Source organism: Magnolia sinica, chromosome 18, assembly GCF_029962835.1.
Source record: "Magnolia sinica isolate HGM2019 chromosome 18, MsV1, whole genome shotgun sequence".
NCBI lineage: Eukaryota > Viridiplantae > Streptophyta > Magnoliopsida > Magnoliales > Magnoliaceae > Magnolia > Magnolia sinica.
The window spans coordinates 5,220,705-5,242,948 of NC_080590.1; the positions used below are offsets into that span (position 1 = coordinate 5,220,705).

General features: G+C 39.3%; 1 protein-coding gene across 2 annotated transcripts; it reads right to left on the reverse strand.

Moving 5' to 3' along the window:
* Nucleotides 1–4,916: 4,916 nt before the first annotated feature.
* Nucleotides 4,917–22,220, reverse strand: LOC131232576 (uncharacterized). Of its 2 annotated transcripts, XM_058228888.1 has the most exons (9): nucleotides 21,378–22,220; nucleotides 18,807–19,010; nucleotides 18,275–18,517; nucleotides 14,221–14,287; nucleotides 13,912–14,127; nucleotides 13,541–13,632; nucleotides 12,016–12,204; nucleotides 11,775–11,911; nucleotides 4,917–5,344 (listed from the first exon to the last, which is right to left on the reverse strand). In XM_058228888.1, the coding sequence occupies exons 1-9, from the start codon at nucleotides 21,873–21,875 to the stop codon at nucleotides 5,062–5,064; spliced, it is 1,929 nt and encodes a 642-aa protein (XP_058084871.1). In that variant the 5' UTR covers nucleotides 21,876–22,220; the 3' UTR covers nucleotides 4,917–5,061. The 2 variants fall into 2 exon arrangements, with proteins under 2 accessions (XP_058084871.1, XP_058084872.1); XM_058228889.1 differs by lacking the exon at nucleotides 18,807–19,010 and having other exon boundaries at nucleotides 4,987–5,344.
* Nucleotides 22,221–22,244: the final 24 nt, after the last annotated feature.

The following is a 22,244-nucleotide window of genomic DNA, read 5'->3' on the forward strand; positions in this document are numbered from 1 at the left end:
CCGTGAAATGTGTGGAAATGACCGTGAATCAATACAAAATCGCCGGGAATGACCGTAAAATGCATGAAAATGATCGTGAAGTGAAGTGAATTGACCGTGAAATGCGTGGAAATGACCATGAAGTGAAGGGAAATGACCGTGAAATGTGTGGAAATGACCGTGAATCAACACGAAATCACCGGGAATGACTGTAAAATGCATGGAAATGCTCGTGAAGTGAAGCGAATTGACCGTGAAATGCGTGGAAATGACCGTGAAGTGAAGCGAATTGACCGTGAAATGCTTGGAAATGATCGTGAATCAACACGGAATCGCTGGGATTGACCATGAAATGCATGGAAATGCCAGTGAAGTGAAGCGAATTGACTGTGAAATGCGTGGAAATGACCGTGAAGTGAAGGGAAATGACCATGAATCAACACGGAATTGCCGGGAATGACCCTGAAATGCATGGAAATGACCGTGAAGTGAAGCGAATTGACCGTAAAATGGGTGAAAACGACCGTGAAGTGAAGGGAATTGACCGTGAAATGTGTGGAAATGACCATGAATCAACACGGAATCGCCGGGAATGACTATGAAATGCATGGAAATGACTGTGAAGTGAAGCGAATTGACCATGAAATGCGTGGAAATGACCGTGAAGTGATGGGAATTGACCGTGAAATGCATGGAAATGACCGTGAATCAAAACGGAATCGCCGGGATTGACCATGAATTGCATGAAAATGACCATGAACTGTAGGGAAATGACCCAAAATTATATATGGTACGTCAAGTAACTAATTTTGGTTTAAAAGATATTCTTGATAAATGAATAAAGAAAGAAATGAAAAAAAGCAAGAAAATTTTTTTATGTGCTTATATATACATAGTTATATAAATATGTATTAGAGAAAAATGTAGGTAGAATAAAGTTCTCCATGTAAATAAATAAATAAAATAAAATAAAATAAAAAAGAAGAAGATAGTGCAGAGTCGCTACGGTTATAGCTACGGTTATAAGCCGTAGCTATTGACCCCAACTCGCTGTGTACTTCTCTTTTTCCCTCTTTCCTGTTGTAATACCTACCGCTTTTTGTGGGTCCCATTATGAGGTATGTGTTATATCCAAACCGTGCATCTATTTTGTGAACTCGTATTAAGTCTTGGGACGAAAAATAAGATAGATCTAGCTATCAAGTGGACCACACTGTAAAAGGCAGTGTAGAATTGGACGTCTACCATTGAAACCCTTTTAGGGGTCAATAAGTTTTGGATCATTATGAAAGTTGTTTTTCCTCATCATCCAGGTCTTTGTGACCTTATGAATAGATTGGATGGAAAATAAATGTTATGTTGGGCCCTACAAAAGTTTCAACGGTGAAAATTAATTTTCTGCTGCTCTTTGTGGTGTAGTCCAGTTGATCTTTGGATATAAATTTCCTCTTTTGGATAATGCTCTGAAATGATCTCGAAATATGGATGAACATTGTGGATATAATAAATACATAACCGTGGGGCCATGTAACGTTTATCTATTTTGAACCGTTCGCACAATTCGGAGTTCGAGGAGCGTTAGCGCTCGTCTTCGAGCACCGGCCGATCCGCTTGAAGGAAAAAGCAGGGGTATTTTCGACCTCTGGGAAGGCGTCCTTACAGCCGGGGCTTATTCTTGGAAGGTAAAATGAGGTGGCCATGATTAAATGGGTCGTACAGTCGGAAATTTCTCACGCGGCGATTTCCTACGAAAGCCTTACGCAATAAGTTCCTGCGCAAGGATGCTGGGTGGGGCCCACTTAAATATATATATGAGAAATCTATTCCGTCCATCCGTTTTGAGAGATCAATTTAGGGGGTTCAACCAAAAATAAGGAGGATACAAAACTCAAGTGGGTCATACGAGAGTTAAAATTAGGGAAAGAAATTCCTACCGTTGATACCTTCCTGAGCTCCACCTTGATGTTTATATGCTATCCAAACCGTTTATAAGGTCATTCCAAGTGGAATGATGTGAAAACACCAAAAAGATAGCATTATGCAAAACTTTCATGACTATAAGAATGCTTCAACGGTGCTCACTGAATTCCCACTGTTTCCTCTCGCGTGACACATTGAGTGTTCTATACACTTAAATTTTTGTCGAACGTCCTAAATGATTTTGAAAAACGGATGGACAGGGTAGATTTCTCACAGACATCCTGGTGGGGCCCAACCAGCATCCTTGCGCAGGAACTTCCTGCGAAAGCCTTTTCGCAGGAAATCCGCGTCCCCTCTGCCGAGCATCGAAGTTTTTTTCTCGTTGCAAAAGAGGAAAGCACCGAACGCGAGTTTCCATAGAAATCGGATAGCGTACTGAGTTACACAGTAGGCTCTTATCGTACTGAGTAAACTCAGTTGGGCCCACCTTGAATGTATGTAGTCTATCCACGCCGTCCATCCGTTTTTCCATAGAATTTAAGGGGTTGAGCCCAAAATTTAAGCATATCCAAAGATCAAGTGGATCATACCACTGGAAACAGTGGGGATAATGATTTTCACCGTTGAAACCTTTATAGGCCTCACAGTGATGTTTATTTGTCATCCAGTTCATAATATCATATGAAGGGAAAACAAAAATATAAGCTTGCAAAACTTCTGTGGCCCTCAAGAATTTTTCAACCGTAGACGTTCAATTTAACTTTTTCCCAGTGTGGTCCATTTGTATATACTTCATTTTGGGATCAAGTCCTAAATTTTCTGGTAAAATGAATGACCGAGCGGATAAAATACATAAATCATGGTGGACCGCACATAGTTTACTCAGTACGCTAAGCGTAGTGAGTTGCTCGCTACGCAATCCGCTTCCGTTTCCCTTAACCCTGGCTGCAGGGAATTCCTGTAACCAAAGCTCTTTGGACGCACTGTGATATCCTCGTGAAATCCAATCCATCCATCAGTTTTGCCAGCTCATATTAGGTTTTATGGAGAAAAAAAATTAGACAAATCTAAAACTCAAGTGGGCCACACCAAAAAAAAAAAAAAAACACAATGGGTATTGAACGCTGAGATTTAAACATTCGTGGAACCCAAGAGAAGCTTTGGATCAGGATAATATTTGTATTCTCCCATCGTCCTAATGGGAATCACCTATTAAAGGGCTGGATGGCAAACAAACATCGCGGTAGGCTAGGAAGGTTTCAAAGGTGGGTGTTTCCATCTCCACTGTCCCAGGTTCTCTCCGCTGCTGCGTGGTGTAGCTCACTTGAGTTTTAGTTCTCCATTTTTAAGGTGACATACTAACATGAGCTGGAAAATCTGATGAACGGGCAGACATTCCAATATTCCAACATGAACTAAAAACACTGATGAATGGAGTGAGTGTCACTCAACATTGCATTGCAGTGGGCCCTACAGAGCTTTGGGTTAAAGGAACAGGGGCTACCAGGGGCACAATTCGAGTGGATTGGATCAGGTTGAGGGTTAACTCATGCCCAACCCCCAACTCGACCTGAATTCCAACCTGAAGTGCCCAACCCTATAGTTCTCTATGCTCAATCCAACCGGACCCAAATACATGTGATTATTCCTGACCCAACCTGACCAATCAAGTTGGCATTTTCCAACCTGAGGACCTTGACAACCCAACCCGATCACAGGTTAGGTCCCTAGCAGCTACAAGATGAGTACACTGGCCGTTACCAAAGTAGATTACCTAAATGCTCTTTCCTATGTTAAAAACCTTTTCCAGCTGCTTTAATAATGCAATTCCTATGTTAAAAACCTTTTTCCAGCTGCTTTAATAATGCAATAATTGGCCTTCGGAAAAACTAATTGCAGGAAAATATCACACTGCCAGGTAAGTGGTACATTACCTAAATGCTCTTTTCTTTTGTTAAAACCTTTTCCAGCACCGTTAATACTGCAATAATCAGCTTTTGGAGAAACTAATTGCTGAAAAAATGCATTTCATCCGTCACACACTGCCAGAGTAGCAAGTGACAGTTTGAATCTGAGCAAGAGAAGGATTCAGTGGGGAGAGTTCTTGGAGTTGATCAAAACTTTGATGCTCTGGCAAAATATTCTGGTTGATACACAGGCATTATAAAATTGTAAACATGCCAGAAGGCAAACAATATTGAATAGCCAAAATTCTGATCCAAGATTTAGATGGCTCATAAACCGAACATTACACTAGTTTTGATTATCTAGCTAGGAGATTGGTGGACATTTCTTAAGACGGTTTGAATGAAAAATATAAAAATGCCCAAATTCAGCAAACATGTTACCAATGCATTGATGGTTAGAATCTTTCAACCACCCCGATGTTGGGTTTAATAAACTATGTGCAGTTGAATCAAGCAATTTTGATAGTTTAATATAAGTTATTAAATGGCATGTGTACAATTTTTGACTATCTGCTGTCTGGGGAGAGGTCCAACACATGGTGATGTTAGAAAGTTTGTGCAAGATAAAGAATGAAGTTCAGCACATGGGCCCCACAATGCGTCATAGTTCAAAAATCATGATGATACAAAATTGTATACTTTAAGGGAGGAAGTAACGGTCCTGGTAGGGAGCATTTTGCACATGCACCCCAAGATTGTACGTCATTGTGCACATTTTAATATGCGTATTTTTAGTTGAGATGATCTAGTGAACCAGCATATGGCTGGGTCATGTCCCAAACTTTTATTGACAAACCCAACTTCCTCACCGAAAAAAATATGGCCCCCTGAGTGGGCCTGGGCTCAGAAAAATCCTAACTTTTAATAGGCAGGATCAAGGGTTCCACGCCAAACAATTGCTTCCCTTGTAACCATCCCCTTGCAAATATTTAGCCTATTGCTCCTCACACAGAATGTCAGCCTATTACTGCGTATCGTCAATCACACTCAGGCAAGAGTATCCAAGTTTTTCTGAAAAGAGAAATTGACAGAAACACTAAGAATACGACCTTTCTCAAAACAAGGATGCGTTGGATCAATAGAAAGAAAAGAGATTTACAAACCAAAGAAAACACATTACCTCTACAGGGGAAATCTACATGCCAATCAACTGCTACCAGATGCAATTATTGCTTTTTGCCTCCTCTTTGACTTTTTAGTGTCCATTCTCTGCTGCAAAATGCCCTTCGTGGATGTCTGAAGCTTTAATTATTGCTGGTTCCTCAGAACATGTTTCATTTTCATGCGGTGTGATGATATCCGAATAGATGAAATGGCTGGCTGCACCAAAGATGTTGGCTAAACGTAGGATTGCAGATTGACAGGCAGCACTTGCGGGGAGGACGGATTCTGGAAGATGAGGGAGGCACTCAGGATGATATTCCTTCTTGTTGAATGTCCGTTCATAAAGTGCAAGGACGGCCCGGCAAAATATGAATCTGTTAAGTTGAAAAGATGTTAGCACACAATGTGTAGAGCAACCTATATTTCTTATCCATTGATCACCAAAAAAGTACTGAGAAATACTGATAGTTAAATGGTATTTCTGGCAAAGAGAAATATTCAATTTCAAAATAAAAGTTTTCTATTGCAATAGAGAAAAATAAACAAAATCTCATGAGCTGTTGAAGTAAACATGTATCTTTTCATCAATCACAGAAAAAGTTTCTGCCTATGTTCAGAAAACTGCGACTGGAGCTACAAAAGTGGATTTCTGATCTTGAAGGTTGCCTTGATTGAATCAAGTACTTTCGATATTGTTAATAGGAATTTTTACCACAAAATTCCTTGGGGATTTGAATTTCACTAAATAATGCCTCCAAGAATTAAAAAACACGGTGGAGTGCCCTTTTGGGATGAAATTACAAAATTGCCCTCATAAGTTTTTATCTTTTTCAAGTGATATGTCGAGAATTGTGGGGCCTACGTTGTAGCTGTATGGCATCCAACCCGTCCAACAGATAAATCCTATCATGAAGATCAGATGAATGAAAATTCTGCAAGATTCAACTAGAAGTGGACCACACCATAGAAAATAATATGCAACACCAAAAACATCCAAATTCACGTGTAGCCCATCTGATGATTCGATTGCCCAGTTTTTTAGTTTTGGTGATCATCATGATGGGGTCCATAAGTTGGACGGGTCAGACGTCATACACATACCACATGGACCCCACAATTCTTGACTTCATCACTTTTTAAAGAAAAAAAATGGTGCAAAAAGGTTTGAGACCATGTTGTTGATCTAGAAGAAAGAAAGAATGGGAGAGAGAGAGAGAGAGAGAGAGAGAGAGAGAGAGAGAGAGAGAGCATAAGAAGCTCCACACGTCCACCCTCTTATGTATACTAGAACTTTCACTTAGGAGTTGAAATTACAAGAATACCCTTATAGAAAGAAACACACTAATAAGATTCAAAGACCCATTTACACTCAATCCAAATGCACAAGGACAGAACCCCAACAGAATAACCACACGTGTGACCATGTCACATGTGTGGACACAGTCCACATCACTGTGTCCACACGTGTGACTATATCACACATGTGACCATTCTAACACTCCCCCTCAAGCCGGAGCACATATATCATAAATGTCCAACTTGTCAAAAAACCTATCTAGATGAGCTCGACTTAAAACTTTTGTGAAAATGTCAGCAACTTAATCTTCAGATTTGATGAACAGTGTGGATATTTCCTTATTTGAGACCACCTCTTTGATGAAGTGGCAATCCACTTCAATATGCTTAGTCATCTTATGATAAACTGGATTATTGGCGATATGTGATGTAGCTTGATTATCACAATATAGATTTATGGGAGCATCAACTACAAAACATAACTCACACATTAACATCTTCACTCTTCAGCCACACAAGTTCACACGTAATATGAGCCATGGCTCTATACTATGCTTCTGCACTAGAATGGGCAACAACTTGTCGCTTCTTGCTTCTCCAAGCAACAAGATTACCTACTACAAAGGTACAGTAATTGATTTGTTCCGATTCTGATAGGTGCACCTGACCTACCATTTCTGCGATCAAATAATATTTCATTTTGGTCATTGCCACCAAGACTCTTGCTCCTATTACATCCAGTCTTAGTAGAAGTGGGTAACAGCACTGGGTGGACGGTCCATCACCTCTGAAGGCGATTCAACCTAGTCTGCAGCAGAGAATCCTTCCACTCTACGATGTCCATTTCACTTGTAGAGAATTCCACGGCCTGGGGCGCCCCTTTAAATCTTTAAGTATCTGGACCAAAACTTGCCATATGAGATACATGAGGGGCTTGCATAAACTAACTACACTGATTGGATAAGTAATATTCAGTCGTGTAATAGTTAAATAGATCAATTTACCAACCAACTGGCAATATCTGCCTGGATCATCAAACAAGTCTCATTCACCTGTACTTATCTTAGAGTTTGCGTCCATGGGAGTTGTAATCGGCTTAGCCCCCAGTAAACATGTCTCTTCTAGCAAGTCCATAACATATTTCCTTCGCGACAAATTAATTCCCAACTTTGATCGAGCTACCTCAACATACCCATAAAGTATCGAAGATAGCGTAAATCCTTTTGTACAGAAGTGTTACTGCAAGAACTTCTTCAACTCAGATATTCATTTACCATCATTTCCAATAATGATGATGTCGTCCATGTAAACAACCAGAGTGCCAGTCTCACTCTGCCTAACAAAGACTAAGTGATTCGCATGACTGTGTTTCATCCCAAACTGCATTATCACTTTACTAATTTTGTCAAACCACGCTCGTGGAGACTGATTTAACCCATGAATCGATTTTCTTAGCCAACAAACTTTATCGGACTCCCCCTAGCAATAAAGCCAAGCGATTGCACATACACTTCATCAAGTAAATCACCATGAAGAAACGTGCTTTTAACATCTAGTTGATATAGAGGCCAATCCAAATTTCCAACAAGAGCGATCACCACACGAATTGAATGAAGCTTGGCCATCAGGGAAAATATTTCAAAGTAGTCAACTCCAAAAGTTGATCCGTTTTTGCTTCTTTATCCTACTTCCTTTTTATTTATCTTCTTTTCATTCTCTCTAATGGGAAACCCTAACGTGCTTGGGGTTGATCTAACCTAATATCTTCCGTTGTTGTACCCACACGTGATGGGTGGTGAAACCGTGTTTATCGAAGGTGTAAGGCCTGCTTTTGCATTATAACCGCGTGACGGGACAAAGTGGGCCATCATCCATCCAGTATACAATCTACATTCCATGTTTTGAAGCATGAAACCAAATTTGAAGGGTAAAAATTCAGAAGTTCATGAAGCCACTCCTTTATTGTGTTGATCGAGACAAGTTGAAGCTCAGAATCAGGTATTGACTTAGTACGTCGGTTTGTTGGAGGATTTGTCTTCAAGAAAAATTATTGCTATTATTCATATGGATACCAAAAATGATCCCAAGAGCAATATTTTACCCTCATCGGATTTTGTGCCTCTCCAAATAACATCAATGAAATTGAATGGCACGAACTATCCACAATGAGTCACATCTGTAGAAGTTTTTCTAACTGGAACGAGAAGTTAAATATTTGACATTTTCCAAACCTAATATTACTGCGATAGACTATGATGATTGGGTGGTAGAGGATGCCCAAATTAGAACATTGTTGTGGAATAGTATGGAACCACATATCAGTGCCAATGTAATCTTCCTCAAGACCACCAAAGATGTTTAGGGTACCTTGAAGGAGATGTATTCTGATGAGAAAAACGTAATCCGTATTTATGAACTCCTATAGAATATATTTGCATTTTAGGTTCTAGCAGGGAGATAAAAAGTGTGGAAGAATATTATTCTACCCTACGTGATATGTGGGAAGAGTTGAATATATATCAACCGTTGTCAACAAATTTTGAGGTTATGCTTAGGCAAAGGTAGGAATTCCGTGTTGCTAAATTTCTCCCTGGCCTTCAACCTGAGTTCGAGCTTGTTAGGTCCTAGATTCTTGAAGGTAGTGAATTCCCTCAGTTATAAGAGCGTTCGCCAGATTTTAGAGGACGACTGGCATGTCTACTCAGAGTTTCACTTCATCAAATCATTCAGCTTTTATCTATGCAAGGGCAGAGGTGATGGGGGAAGTCAAGATATTCATGGTCGAGGTGGTAGATTTGGGGGCAGTCGTGGTCGTGGTGGCATTAGCGGTCGTGGTCGTGGTAATCATCATTGCACCCATTATGGGCTCAACAATCACAATATTCATTCATGTTGGGATTTACATGGGAAGCCTGCCTGAGCTAATTAAGTCAACTCTCTAGAAGATAATTAAAAAGGTTATGTATCCAATCCTGCCACTCCTTTTGAGCTAAGTACTTCATGTGACACAGTCACTATGTCAAAGGAAGATTATACCAAGCTTCTGAAAAATCATTTTACTCATTCATGTTCCTCCGCTGCTACCCTTGCTCAGACAGGTACATTTTGTCTTACATTTTCTAAGTGTACCCTATGGATTATTGATTCTGGTGCTTCTGATCATATGACCGAAGCGTAATTGGTTGTCCAAGTTAGTCCAGTCTTCATCCATTGCATCTATCACCTTGGTCGAGGGCACTTCAACTAGTGTATCTAGTCAGAAGACTGATCTTTCATTGTCATCGATTTTGTATATTCCAAAGTTCCCATTAAGCCTATTATATGTAAGTAAACTAACCGAATCCCTGAATTGCTCTATCATTTTTTAACTCTTATTGTGAGTTTCAGGATCTAAAGACGGAGAGGATGATTGGTGAAGTGCATGAATCTAATGGACTCTACTATCTCAAGAGTGAAATTACTAAAGCTGGAGCTACATTGCAAGCTAACATCTCTCCAAATCAATGGCATTCCAGGCTTGGACACGCATCCTTAGGTAATTTAAAGAGTCTTTTCCCGTTTGTCCTATGTGTCCAAGTTAGAATGCGAAGCTTGTGAGTTAAGCAAGCATCACAGAGTGTCTTTTCTAGTGATAAACCATTTTATTTGATACATTCAGATGTTTAGGGACCCGTTCATATTTCTAGTTTATCTTAATTTAAATATTTTGTCATTTTTGTGAATGATTACTCTAGAATGACATGGTATCAGAGCGGAAGGTCAAGTGTTCAAATCCTAGGAGCAGCAAATATGCCTGCGTTAATGTATTCTCCCATGGGGGCAAGCCAGCCTGTTTATGGTGTGAGTGTTCCACTTAGCCTGTTTATCGTGTGAGTCGTTCCTCCACCCTCGCCCGATATCTTCCTGTGCGGAGTTCCACCCCGCACGTGCGGGGGAGTGTTGGATTGTCAAAGTCCCTTGTTATACCTAGATACGCCATCCTCTAACGGCTCGAGCTTTTAGAGCAAGTGGTTGTTTGACATAATTTAGTAATTTCATTCCCCAAGAATCACCACCTTGTAAATTTGGATAGTGGAAGCATTATTTGGTAAACTCGAAATTTTGTGGTAAAAATCCCTTCTTAATATTAACCTTTCAATAAAATCATAGTCTAGAGTCATTACTCAATATCTAGGCAACCAAGTTGATTTGACCAAGACTCGTGTTGTTTAATGGATTTCTTTTACCATGTTGCCCACACAACAAACAAGAAATGCAGGCCAAATGGACACAGGATGTATCTAAAGCAATAAGAACTCCAGGATATACCAGGTCTCAACACATGTCAAGAAGGATTTTATACGCCCAACATGAATTGACATTGCAAATAGAAGAACACTAATTCAAGGCGCCCCATCTTCAAGCACCAAACAACTACCCACCAAGCATGCCAATGTGGCTCATGTTTGTGGTATCTGGGACGTTCATTAGGGTGGACCCATGGCGAATTTCCTTAGCACAAAATTCCAGTCAGCCCATTTATCAGATGGGCTAGGCGTGCATGAAGAAATGGACAAACAGAAGAATGACAACCACCAGTCATACATTTGACATGTATATGTTCGTTACCCTGCTGAGTGGATGGCCTCATTTAGTACACACATGTCCCATGGGGCCCGTCCCGTGAATGACCTAGTCACCACAAACACGCATGTTCACAGATGTGGTGCATTTGTTCTTGGCGCTCGAAGATGATGAATCTGTAACATTCTCTAATCATATAGGACATGCATACATCACACAACATTGTTCAAAGCCACACATGCAATGTCATAAAAAATTACCTATGATTTTTTTCCCACCAGCAAAACTATAGTTACAATACCATGTTTTATACCCCACATATTCTGTATGACATTTGTACACATCTGGGTCGAGGTAATTGATCATCTGCCAACTATATTGAGGTTGGTTTTTATTCATTTTACCGATTCATAAACAGTTTCATATAATTTCCCCCATAATTTTGGAAATAAAGATGCCTGCACATGCACGGACAAACATGTGAATTTAATGGCTGGTAATAAATATTACTTATTTCAGATACTTGTTTACGGCCTGTTTGGTAAATGCCTAAAAATGAGTTCATCTCATTTTAGTTAGTTGCAATTATGTATTATAGACTTTCTTTTTGGTGACGATTAATAATAATCTTGATAACCGACAACCATTATCTCTAATACATATATCCAAGATTAGCTAAAATGAGATGAACTCATTTTTTGGTATCTACCAAACAGGCCCTTAGTGTTTAGTATATGTAAGTTCATTAAACATTGTACATGGAGATTGGACTGTCAGCAAAAACCAAGTTTGACCAAAATTGGGGCAAGAAAGTCTTGAGTCAAAGATGGTTTTCTCAGGGTTCACGGGACAAGGCTTTCAGTGTTGATAATACTTCATAGCATATTCAACGAGAGATGCTACATCCATAAATTCAAAGAAAACAGAGAAGTCTTTGAATATCACCTGAGAAGAAGCCGCCTTAGGAATGGATCAGATAAGATTTCAGCCCAGACTGGGTCCAGGAAATCTGAAGTTGCCAAAATCAATCCCCACTCATTTAATAATGATGAGAGCAACTTCTCAGCACTGTTATATACATCCTGAAACATTTGCCCAAACAATTCACCAGAAGAATAAAACAAACTCCAAAAAGAAAGGGAAAATTAATTTGATATAAGGCTCTGCAAATTCTAATTAAACTGACCATTTGGATATTGGAGCCAGAATAACCAATCAAGTGGCAGAAAGCCTGCAATGGAGCTGTGAGGAACATGGTGAATTGGCTTCCATTTTGGTGACGAGAAAAATCTACAGCAGTGGTAGCAGGTGGAGATGGAGAGCATGGAGATAGGAGCATCACAGCTGTCTCACCCTTCTCTGCCCCTTGTAAAGCCTGAACAAGATTCCAAGCATCATCTCTTTTGTATTTTTAATAATAACTTACAGAGGGAGCTTTGCAGTGGACCTAAGAAACCATATTCTACGATGAGCTTTCACAGGTTAAATCAGAGTGTGTACCATCAGAACAGTATGTTTTCATGCCAACAAGATGAAATCCATGTTCTAAATAATGAAATAACTGTCAATGTTGTTCGAGGAAAATACAAAATGCGTGGAACTCAAAAAAAGTAGCAACCTAGACTATTAAGAGAGAGAGAGCTCTAAATGCTGATTTAGCTGCTGCATTAAATGGTTGTCAGACATATTCCCTATTCAAAGAGTTGTCAGCTTTTATTCTTTCTTATTTCCTTTTTTCTCTTCTTTTTTCTTATTTTATTTTATTGTTTTCACAGGTGAGCAAGTTTGAACCCGAAACCTCAGTGTTGAAACACATCAACTTAAAGATTGCTTCAAACTAAGTTTGAATTAAGAGCTTCCTTTGTTTGCAACCCAGTCAGACACTCCACGAGAGCCCAGAAATATATCCACTACTTACCAAGTCATCATCTTAAACAATGGCTTCAAATAAATTTCAATAAACAGCAGTTTTTGTTTACAACACTGTCAGATGCTCCCCAAGAGAAAATACAAGCAGAAGATAAACAACACTATTAAAGAGCTCAGAATGTAAGAAATGTTTTCTGCATAGAAGAAACATCTACAGCTAACACTAGCAGGCCATGGAGCTGCACGTCGTTGAAACACTAACATCCAGGAGCAGAAGACACATTCTTTGGTCATTTGTTTCCTGAAGGAATAAAATATAGGTCACAAATCTACCAGTGCTGAGGAAACGATCAACACTTTGAAATATTCTTCTGGAGTATGCAGTTCCTGAGTCCACCATGCCTCATAATCATTCTTCAATTTGGTATAACCAAAGAATGCTTGCATTTGGAACATATAAATATATAAAGCCACATCTTCATATTTTTACTTGGTCATTTACATTTCTGGAAACCACTAATATCCAGGAGAAGAAGACTCATTTTTTGACAATTTGTTTCCCAAAGGACTAAAACCTGGATCATGAATCTACCAGCAGTGAGGACACAATCAACTTCCAGAGCATGTACTTCCCTGATTCCACCATGCCTCATTCGTCAACTTGGTATATCCAAAGAATGATTGATTTAGTATGTAAATATAGCTACATCATCATTAATACTTGATCATTTGTATTCATTTACCTTTCAGGAATGCACTAATTTTAAGAATCAGAAGAGCTCAGGCATAAGAAATTAAGTTGACATGCTGAGAAAAGTAAAAAATAGAGTTGACAAACCTGCCTTGAACTCATGACTGCTGTCGCTATCGATAATCAGAAAAAGAGGCCTTCTTGTGAATGGAATCAAGTCACAAGGGTAAAGGCAGTCTAGTCCTGAAAACAGAGACCATGATGTCAAAACTGTATTCTGGTTTAAAGATGGAAAGTTAATCAACAAATGAATTTAGCAAAGTATTATTTGCATGAATGATTATAATCACAGTAACAAGAAGAACGCAGCAATACTAATAAGAATAGCCACAACAATGATCAGATGAAGCATCTAAAGACTGAAACAGATACTGCTAAAAGCGGACCCTAACTCAGGTAGAGCAACATAAATGATAAACACCACATAATTCCTCAGATGATTTCATCAAAGATAGAAAATACCTCCATTTCCACGAGAACCCAACCACAAACCATCCCCACAACTACTTTTTCCCTTGTTTTGAACTGAAGAACTGGTCGAGCTATCAGAGCTCACTGGAGAAGTGGATTGTGTGTCAGTGGCCACATCAAGGGATTGGAAGTTCTCCACAATGTTTTCAGTAGTGTTTGCAGTAGTTCCTCGGCCTGTTGGAAATGGCAAAGTCTGTCCGCCCTTTCCTGCAAAGTTTTCATTGATATATAACCGTGGACCTCACGATCTTTAACATAGGAACAAAAGAAAGCAGGAGTTTGACAGAAAAAGTGTTCAACCTGCTGCTGATAGATATATTAGCAGAATTCCTTGATGAGGAAGCTCCTCACATATTGTGGCCAGAACCTGGCTCATAGAAAAGACAAGCAAAATTTAATACCATGATACTGATATTCCAGTAAAAGAGGAACTATACATATTCATATGCATCCAAGTTCCGTTAGAGAAACATGTTGAATCACTATTGAAGTGTATCATGTCAGATGATTTAGATTCAAAACGTAGAAACCACAAATTTCAGGCATTGTTGATGCAGCACAGTAGATAGAAAAAGAAATTCCAGGATAACATCTTGTGGAAATAAAAAATTCCGGCACTAATATCCAACAGTAGGTGGCAGCTCTAATCAATAGATTCAGGGAGAAAAAAAAAACTGTGGATTTGATACCAATAGAAACTAGAACAATAAAATTCAGAAACTGATAAAGCATACCACCATCCAATTAACAGTGATTCCGCACGTTTGTCGCAAAGGAAAATCACAATGCTACCAACAGATTCACATGAAAATATAGGCAGTATAAAGATTACTCTCCCAAGCAGAGTTTTAGGCAGAATCACCACCAATATTGAAGAATCTTATGTCCAGTCAATGGAACAGTAAGAAATAATTATTATTTATTTATCATTCATTAACGAAGTGTTCACATGTTTCATATATATTCCATAGACTGTTGTTTAACAAATCCTCCTCTCAAGAGGTTATTTGAGAGACATTTTTGTTATGCTATTATAGAACTCCTACCTCTAAATAATTTGTTCAGAGAGAAAAAACACTGACAACTTTCTGCTACTAAAGAAATCATCCAGCCTGTTGGCCATGTGGGGCCCACAGATCAATCGAACCACCCCATGGATCTACTAATCTGAACAAACAAAATTGCATCTGGTCGTAGAACCTAGATCACATATTTCAGGACCCTTTTAATGAACATACAGATCATAGGGCTCACCATTCAATTGATGACTATACCTAGTTGCACAATCCTTCTGACTAGGTATTGAGCCAGCCCCCCCCATAGAATCACAGCTTTGGAATTGTGCTCTCGCCCCTCCTTCCTAGCTGTTTATACTCTCTAGGATTGTAGTACATGCACTTTGGATTCCACTGTGTATTGCACCATCCTTTCTTGCACCTTTGTCCAGAAAAAACCACCCCTTGATCTTCAATGTCTTTACCGAACCCTCAACTGCTCAAATCTATGTTTGCATTGATCAATATGTCCATATTTGCTTCAACATGCACCTTCTCAATATTTGTGGGTCCAACCATCAATCAATCCATCTGTCCTATGACCCATCCATCAATTTATCCGCATATTCATCCATCAAATGAATCCATCAATCCAATGGTAGGTTCATCTGTCAATTCCTCGTCTTTGACAATCTTTTATCGTCTTCTTTTCTGATATCTTCTTCAGAAACTTTATCTAATAAATTTTGTTCCTTCTGTTCGAGAATCTCCAACTCTTCAGTAGTGGCATATAAACCTTAATTCGTTGCATGGCTGGCTCCCAACCCAACAGGATCTCTGATTCTGTATTGGAAATCCCTGGGCACAACCAAGCAATCAATAAGGGGTTGAAGCTGATCAATTTGGAATTGTAACTGCCTCATCGCTTCCATCATTATTACATCAAGTGGGCCCTCAGTCACTTATGGTGTGCAATATTTCCCACTGCAAGAAATGGCAAGGGGATGTGGGCAGATTGATGTGGATAGAAAGTGGAAAGTTGTGGCCCACTAATATAATTTAGATGAATAAGAAAGGATGGGAATGGACTGATGCGAGTTGATGGGATGATAGTGGAAACATGCTGATAATACAAATGAGTATTGTTGATCTGCAGTGATGGGCAAGAATAGGAGAGAATGCACAATGAATGATTTGGACTAAGTCGAACAAGGAACAACCAAATATTCGGAACCAGCAAAACAGCAAGTAGGTCCCCAGTCCCCACTTTTCTTTTCTTTTTTTTTTTTTGGAAGGGTAAATTTGATTAGAGAGAGAAAATAAAGTACAAGGAAAAAACAGGAAAATATAATACCAGGAGAACTATCTCCTATCTATAACCAACAACCACCCAACACTGGTTCCTGCTTTGCCAAGGGCATCAGCAATACTATCTGCCTCCCTGTCAATTCTTGAAATTTTCACATGCTGATTTTCTAACAGCTTGAACCTCAAGGATATCAGCCAATCTCCAGGGATACAGTTTTGAAACTGCCCAGGAGATAGCATTTGTTGATTCTCCCAAATTCTTCCAATCGTCTTCTAAAAGCCTGGCATGGGCCAAAACTAGGGAAACAAAGAACCACGATTTGGAGAATGATCCTTTTGGCTGTTTGGTGGTCGGTATGGGAAGAAAGGAACGAGCGATGCTTCAACGGAACATCAAAATCGGCGGGATCAACATTCCAGAAAGTTCAGCAGTATTTAGCAGAATGGGCCTCTAATTTTGTTAACTTAAAGGATTGTAATTTGTTTTGTATCGGAGGTTAATCCTTTTGGTAGCTCAGCGGGAGGATCCTCTTTTCTTGTACCCCGTTTTTTTATCAAAATAGTTACTGTTATCCTTCAAAAAAAACAAAAAATTGCCAGGAAACAATTGTGGACTACAGGAAGTAGATCACCACTGATCAGTGGAAAGGTTGGTTGATATCAAGATTGAACCTCTGTTTATGCCACATGGTGCACAATTACCGAATGTTGTTGATCGTTACTGGATTTCAGGAACCCTTTGATCATCTGCTGTACACCTGTACCAGTTCCAATATAATAATTACTTATTGCACAACTGAGTTTCCTTTTAGAGAAGAACTTTAATTAGTTGCAGGGTACATAGGACATGTGAATCTGTTGGGTATATTGATGAATAGAATTGACGTTTCCCCCAATTCCTGTGGCTGGAATTCCAAGAGAGACAACAATTGCGGTAGTAAACTGTTTTCAGACAGCTTCCAATAACAGTTTGCTGCTCGTGTTAAATTGATTTCAGTTCCTCTTACCTGCAATACTGCATGCAACATCAGTCCTAATTCTCACATCTGCTGCTGGTAATTCTCATCAAAATCCATTAGGTAAGAGAATTTGGCTTTTATTCATGCTGGGCAATGATAATCTGCTGAATTGGTTGGTGTCTGGATATAGTGGAATCTATGTTTAGTGGGTTATTTATTTATTTATTCCAGCACTAGAGATTCAATTCCAGATTTGTGCGTATCAGTTTGTGGATTTTTGGGCACATGTTTTGCCTGTTTGAGCAGATTTTCAGTTTCTAGTCTTTCGGAGGGATTGCTGGGTTTTCTGTCTGAGCACAGTTCTGCATCAAATGTCGAGCACTACACAATTCTGATTCTTCTCAAGTTTTCAAACCTTTTTTGTAGGTTTAACTGAGTTATGGTATGGAACTTTGTGACCAATGAGAGATGATGATCTAAGCTGGACCCATACAAATGGATCTGAAAGAGGACCAGGATGGGCCCCGCATTATTACTCGTGTGGACCCCCAACAAGAGCAGTTGAATATGAAACTGCATTGATGGATATTACAGAACCATAAGCCATGTAAACAAACTAAGGATACAAGAAGCCTCTATACCTACTACCCTAATTTTCCAATTAAACTATCACATAATATATAGGGTAACCCATAAGAATGCAAGTTGTGGTTCTCAAGATGGTGTTCTTGCTTCTGTTCTTTTTCTTTCTTTCTTTTTTTTTCTTTTTTTTTTTTTTGGTTATATGTATGATAATTGTTCTTGCACTTTCTTTTCTAACCTATTCATCTCTTTACAGACAGATACTGAATAATTTGTAGCTTCCACAAGCTAAGATTCTAACATATAATGAGTCTAGAATGAATACAAAATTCATCATTGTCATGGCCTTGGCCCGATAATTTGGCATTGGCTTTATGGATCTTGTTTTCATCGATCATATCATAAAACAACAATTCTCATGATTCCTTGGCAAACATAGATATAAAATTAAGAGGAAGAAAAAACAAAGAAAAAAGAATACAAAATTGAGAATTAACATGTCACACTCACTGCTATAAAATGTGTAACAGCAGGGCGATACAAAATGGCTTTTCGTGGATTTGGCGGCAAAGTAGGATCTGTAATTTCCTGCGGGAAGGTGGCACGGTTGGGCCCAACACCCCCATTCTGACCAACGCTAGGGCCATTTACACTCAATTCAGCTCCTCTTGTCTGGTAGAAGGAACCGCTAGGTTCCCACTCTAGACATTGAAGCATTCTAAAAGTGTCCAGAGTGAGCTCTGTAAACTTAACCTGATAAAAATAAAAAATAAAAAATTAATTAAATTAAATTAAAAATTTTAAAAAAAAAAAACAAAAAAAACAAAAAAAAACAAGGAAGCATTCAAGATAAGAAGTAATATATTCAATATAACAGTGTGGTGGGACATTCCTATCTCATAAAGAAGACTGTTTGTGAATGCTAAAAGACTGGCACCTAAATCAGACATCTAATACAGATACAATGGCTTTAAACTGGAAAAGCACACATACACACATGGAAACTCGCAAAAGAAGATGAGCATAGTTGATAGTACCTAACCTCATTATGACGGTAGCTACTCAAGATTGCTTCTTGTAACCTTAGACCTCTCTTTGCCACACAAGCAACATATGGAAGGGAATCTGGATTAGGGTCAAGGACAAGACTATATCTTAAAGGCCTGATATTCATGAAAGACGTATCAGCTTTGAGAAATCTGACAATTTCCTGCACGACCTGCTTCCAGTCTTTGAAATCCATGTCCTAGACAATGTTCACAAAAACATCAGACTAACTAACAGAGTATACAAAAAAGCCTCCACCATTAACCAGATACTGCAAAAAAGAGAATAGTCACTTGAAAATAGCAGAGAAGAAAAAATACCCCCATATTTTTTATGACAAAATTCGCATTATTATCAATCCAGAGCAGTTAATGAGAGAGAAAATTGGAAAATACACCAGCAAAAATCCATGTGAAAAAAATGTGCTACATAAGAAAACACCGTAAACTTCTCGAATGCACCACATATAACACAAAACTGACAATCTAATTGGTGGGGGAAGTTCCTTCTTGTACATTTTATGTCCATGTTATCCTTAGGAAGAATCACATGCCTCGAAGCAAATGGTGGCAGCTAATGTGTATTCCTTGAGCACAGAGTCATTCACATAAACATTTTATGCCAAAACATGGTCAAATAATCATTGGATGTGTTCTCAACATTTCCTTGAGAATCTACCACTATGAAGCTATAATAGAAAATAATTCCCCCAAAACTGCATTTCCAGATTCACAAACAGCAAAAACATGGCAACACAAACCTTTTCCAAAGAAACAAAGCTAAATTATTTGACATATTTTACTAGAAATTCCATTCCTTTCAAGTAAGACACGAGGGCCTCTTTAGTCTTGTCAAAAATTGCAAGCAGGCCAGTGCATCCACCACCTAGAATGAGAATGCGGCGATGATTAATCTAAGATCGTGTGCGGTGGCCCATTATCACTGCATTATCATTTGGGGTGGATTTGCACAAAGGACATTTTAAGGGATCTGCCTAAGGTTTAAAGCATTCTTCCAAAACTGATATGTATTGCCCGATTCCAACAGGTATCGCCCATGAATGCTACGGATGTATCATACCAAAACAGGAGCTACATGGGGCCATATAAGGTCATATCGGTGGTGAAAGATACGATACCAATACACTGATTTAAAGCCTTGGATCTGTGAAATGTCTCAACCTCCAAACCAAAAAAAAAAAAAAAAAAGGAACATGGCCTCATTGTAATAGATTCTCATTCTAGGTACGAGTACGGCAACCAAAGTTGAGACTAAATTTGTTTCCTAAAACAAAAACCTAGAAAGAGCCATCAACACTTAAATCCAAGAAACCTGCAAACAGGGACTTCCACAACTACTATGTTAAAATAATGACACCAAAATCAATATGGTTTTAATCACCTTTTAAGCCCATAAAAGCCATGTTACACATAAGCAAACAAGGCCCAAGTGCTTGTGGACCCTTGCAAGGGTATTTTTGGCATTTAATTTTACTCATGAAAGGGAGAATTTTAGAGTAAGTTATACTAGGGAAAAGGTGGAATTATGAATTTAGAGCGAGAGAGGGGTTTTCTCTTGCACAAAGGAGGGTTTCAAGAGGGAATTTTTCTTCTTGTAGGCAAGATTCAAGGTTTCGAGGTTTCAAGGTTTCTCAAGAGGTGCTCCAAGGTCTTCTTCTCAAGGTGTTCAAGGTAAGAAGGTTTATTGCTAGCATATGCAATGGTGGAGGGTTTTCCTTTTTTAGCTTGGGTTCAAAAGGGTTTGTTGTATTTTTGAGAAAGGTACTCTATACTTTGTTCTTTGTAATTTTATTTTATTTTTCTATATTGGATTATTTCTTTATCGAATTACCTGTGGATGTAGCCCTAGTGCAAACCACGATATCCCGTGTTCTAGGGTAGTTTGTGGTTGGCCTTTTCTCCATTATCTTCTTTCTATTTATTGCACATTATCCTTGCATATTCCGTGTGCCGTTGCAATCAAATGGTGTTTGATTTTGGTGACGTGTTGTTTGGGAGGTGGTTTTGGTCACATAAAGTGGTCAGCGGTGGTTCTAGCCACATCATTCTGAAATGAAAATAAACCAGCCAGCCAAAACAAAGGCATTTTGATCACAAGAATCCAAAGGAATCTCCAATTCCAACATTCTACTTTCCAACAATAATCTTCTTCACATTAACACAAAGAAATCACTCATCTCAAATACCAACTGCCACTTTTTACCATTTTCAGCTCCAAAACCTGATCCAACACTACACTTAGCGTCCCAAATCAAACAAAAACATGCTCAATTCACTTCGAGAAATCCTCAAAGAACTTCCCAAGCGTTTCTTGACAAAATAAATGGAACCACTTCTTTTAGACCCATTTTTTTAATGTTGGATTGAAAAGCATACTACTTCAATTCCAAAAATGGAAAATACAGGCATAAGCATATCAATCAGGAAGGCTATTGATATTGATTCCCCCGAAAGAGATTCCACTAAAAGATTTGAAAGCGGTGAAAATAAAAGATATTGAAGCAAAATGAAAAAAAAAAAAAAAATTGAGGAAGGGAAAAGATCACCGGAAAATTCCTCTTGCATTCATCGACCAACATTCTCAGCTGATTCACCAGCTGGTGGGCCATCTCCCTCCGGTTCAATACCAGGCACACGATCATAAACCTCGCAAGGTACCGCAGCTGCTTCCCTGCCAGGCTCAGATCCTGCAGCGGTGACCCATCCTTGAAGTACTCCCGGCTCATGATTGCCTCGTAGAAGATGTAAGACTCTGACAGGTAGCTCGCGTCGCTCGTCCGCAGGTATTGCCCATAGTACAACTGTGCAATCCGAGATGCAATCTCGCCAATCTCCCACCGCTTCAGGCCCGCCTCGACGAGCTTCTGCCGGTTCTCCTGCTGGAACTTCCACAGCTGCGTGTAGATCTTGAAGACCTTATGGAAATACATGTCGTACCTGTTCTTCCCGTACGGGGCCAAATCCCTAACCCTAGAAAACTTGCGATCGGCCTTGTCGACGAGCGACCAGTAGACTTCGATGACAGGGATGTTGTTTTGAGCCATTGCGAGAAGATTCCAAGAGAAATCTCGTGGAATCGGTGAAATCTGAGGGCGAAGAAGTGTATCGGATCCGGCTTATGAGAATTTCGGCCGATATTTCGAATCAGGTGAGCGAATTTCGATAAACATTTTCGTCGGTTCTTGGTTATAGGCGGTGGATGGAGATTCTGAATGCAGCGGATTATCGAAGGCTTGGAACGGTTTGAGAAGGGAAATGGCGGGATCAGACGCTTTGTCGCTTTTTCGTCTGTTAGTCTGGAGAAGAATGTCGGGCGTTGAGGGTTTCTGTTGCAGTTTTATGCAGTCGGATTTGAAATTTGGCCTTAATGGAAGGGTTTGTAATGGTGTTTCCAGTCCGGCACATGAGTCGGG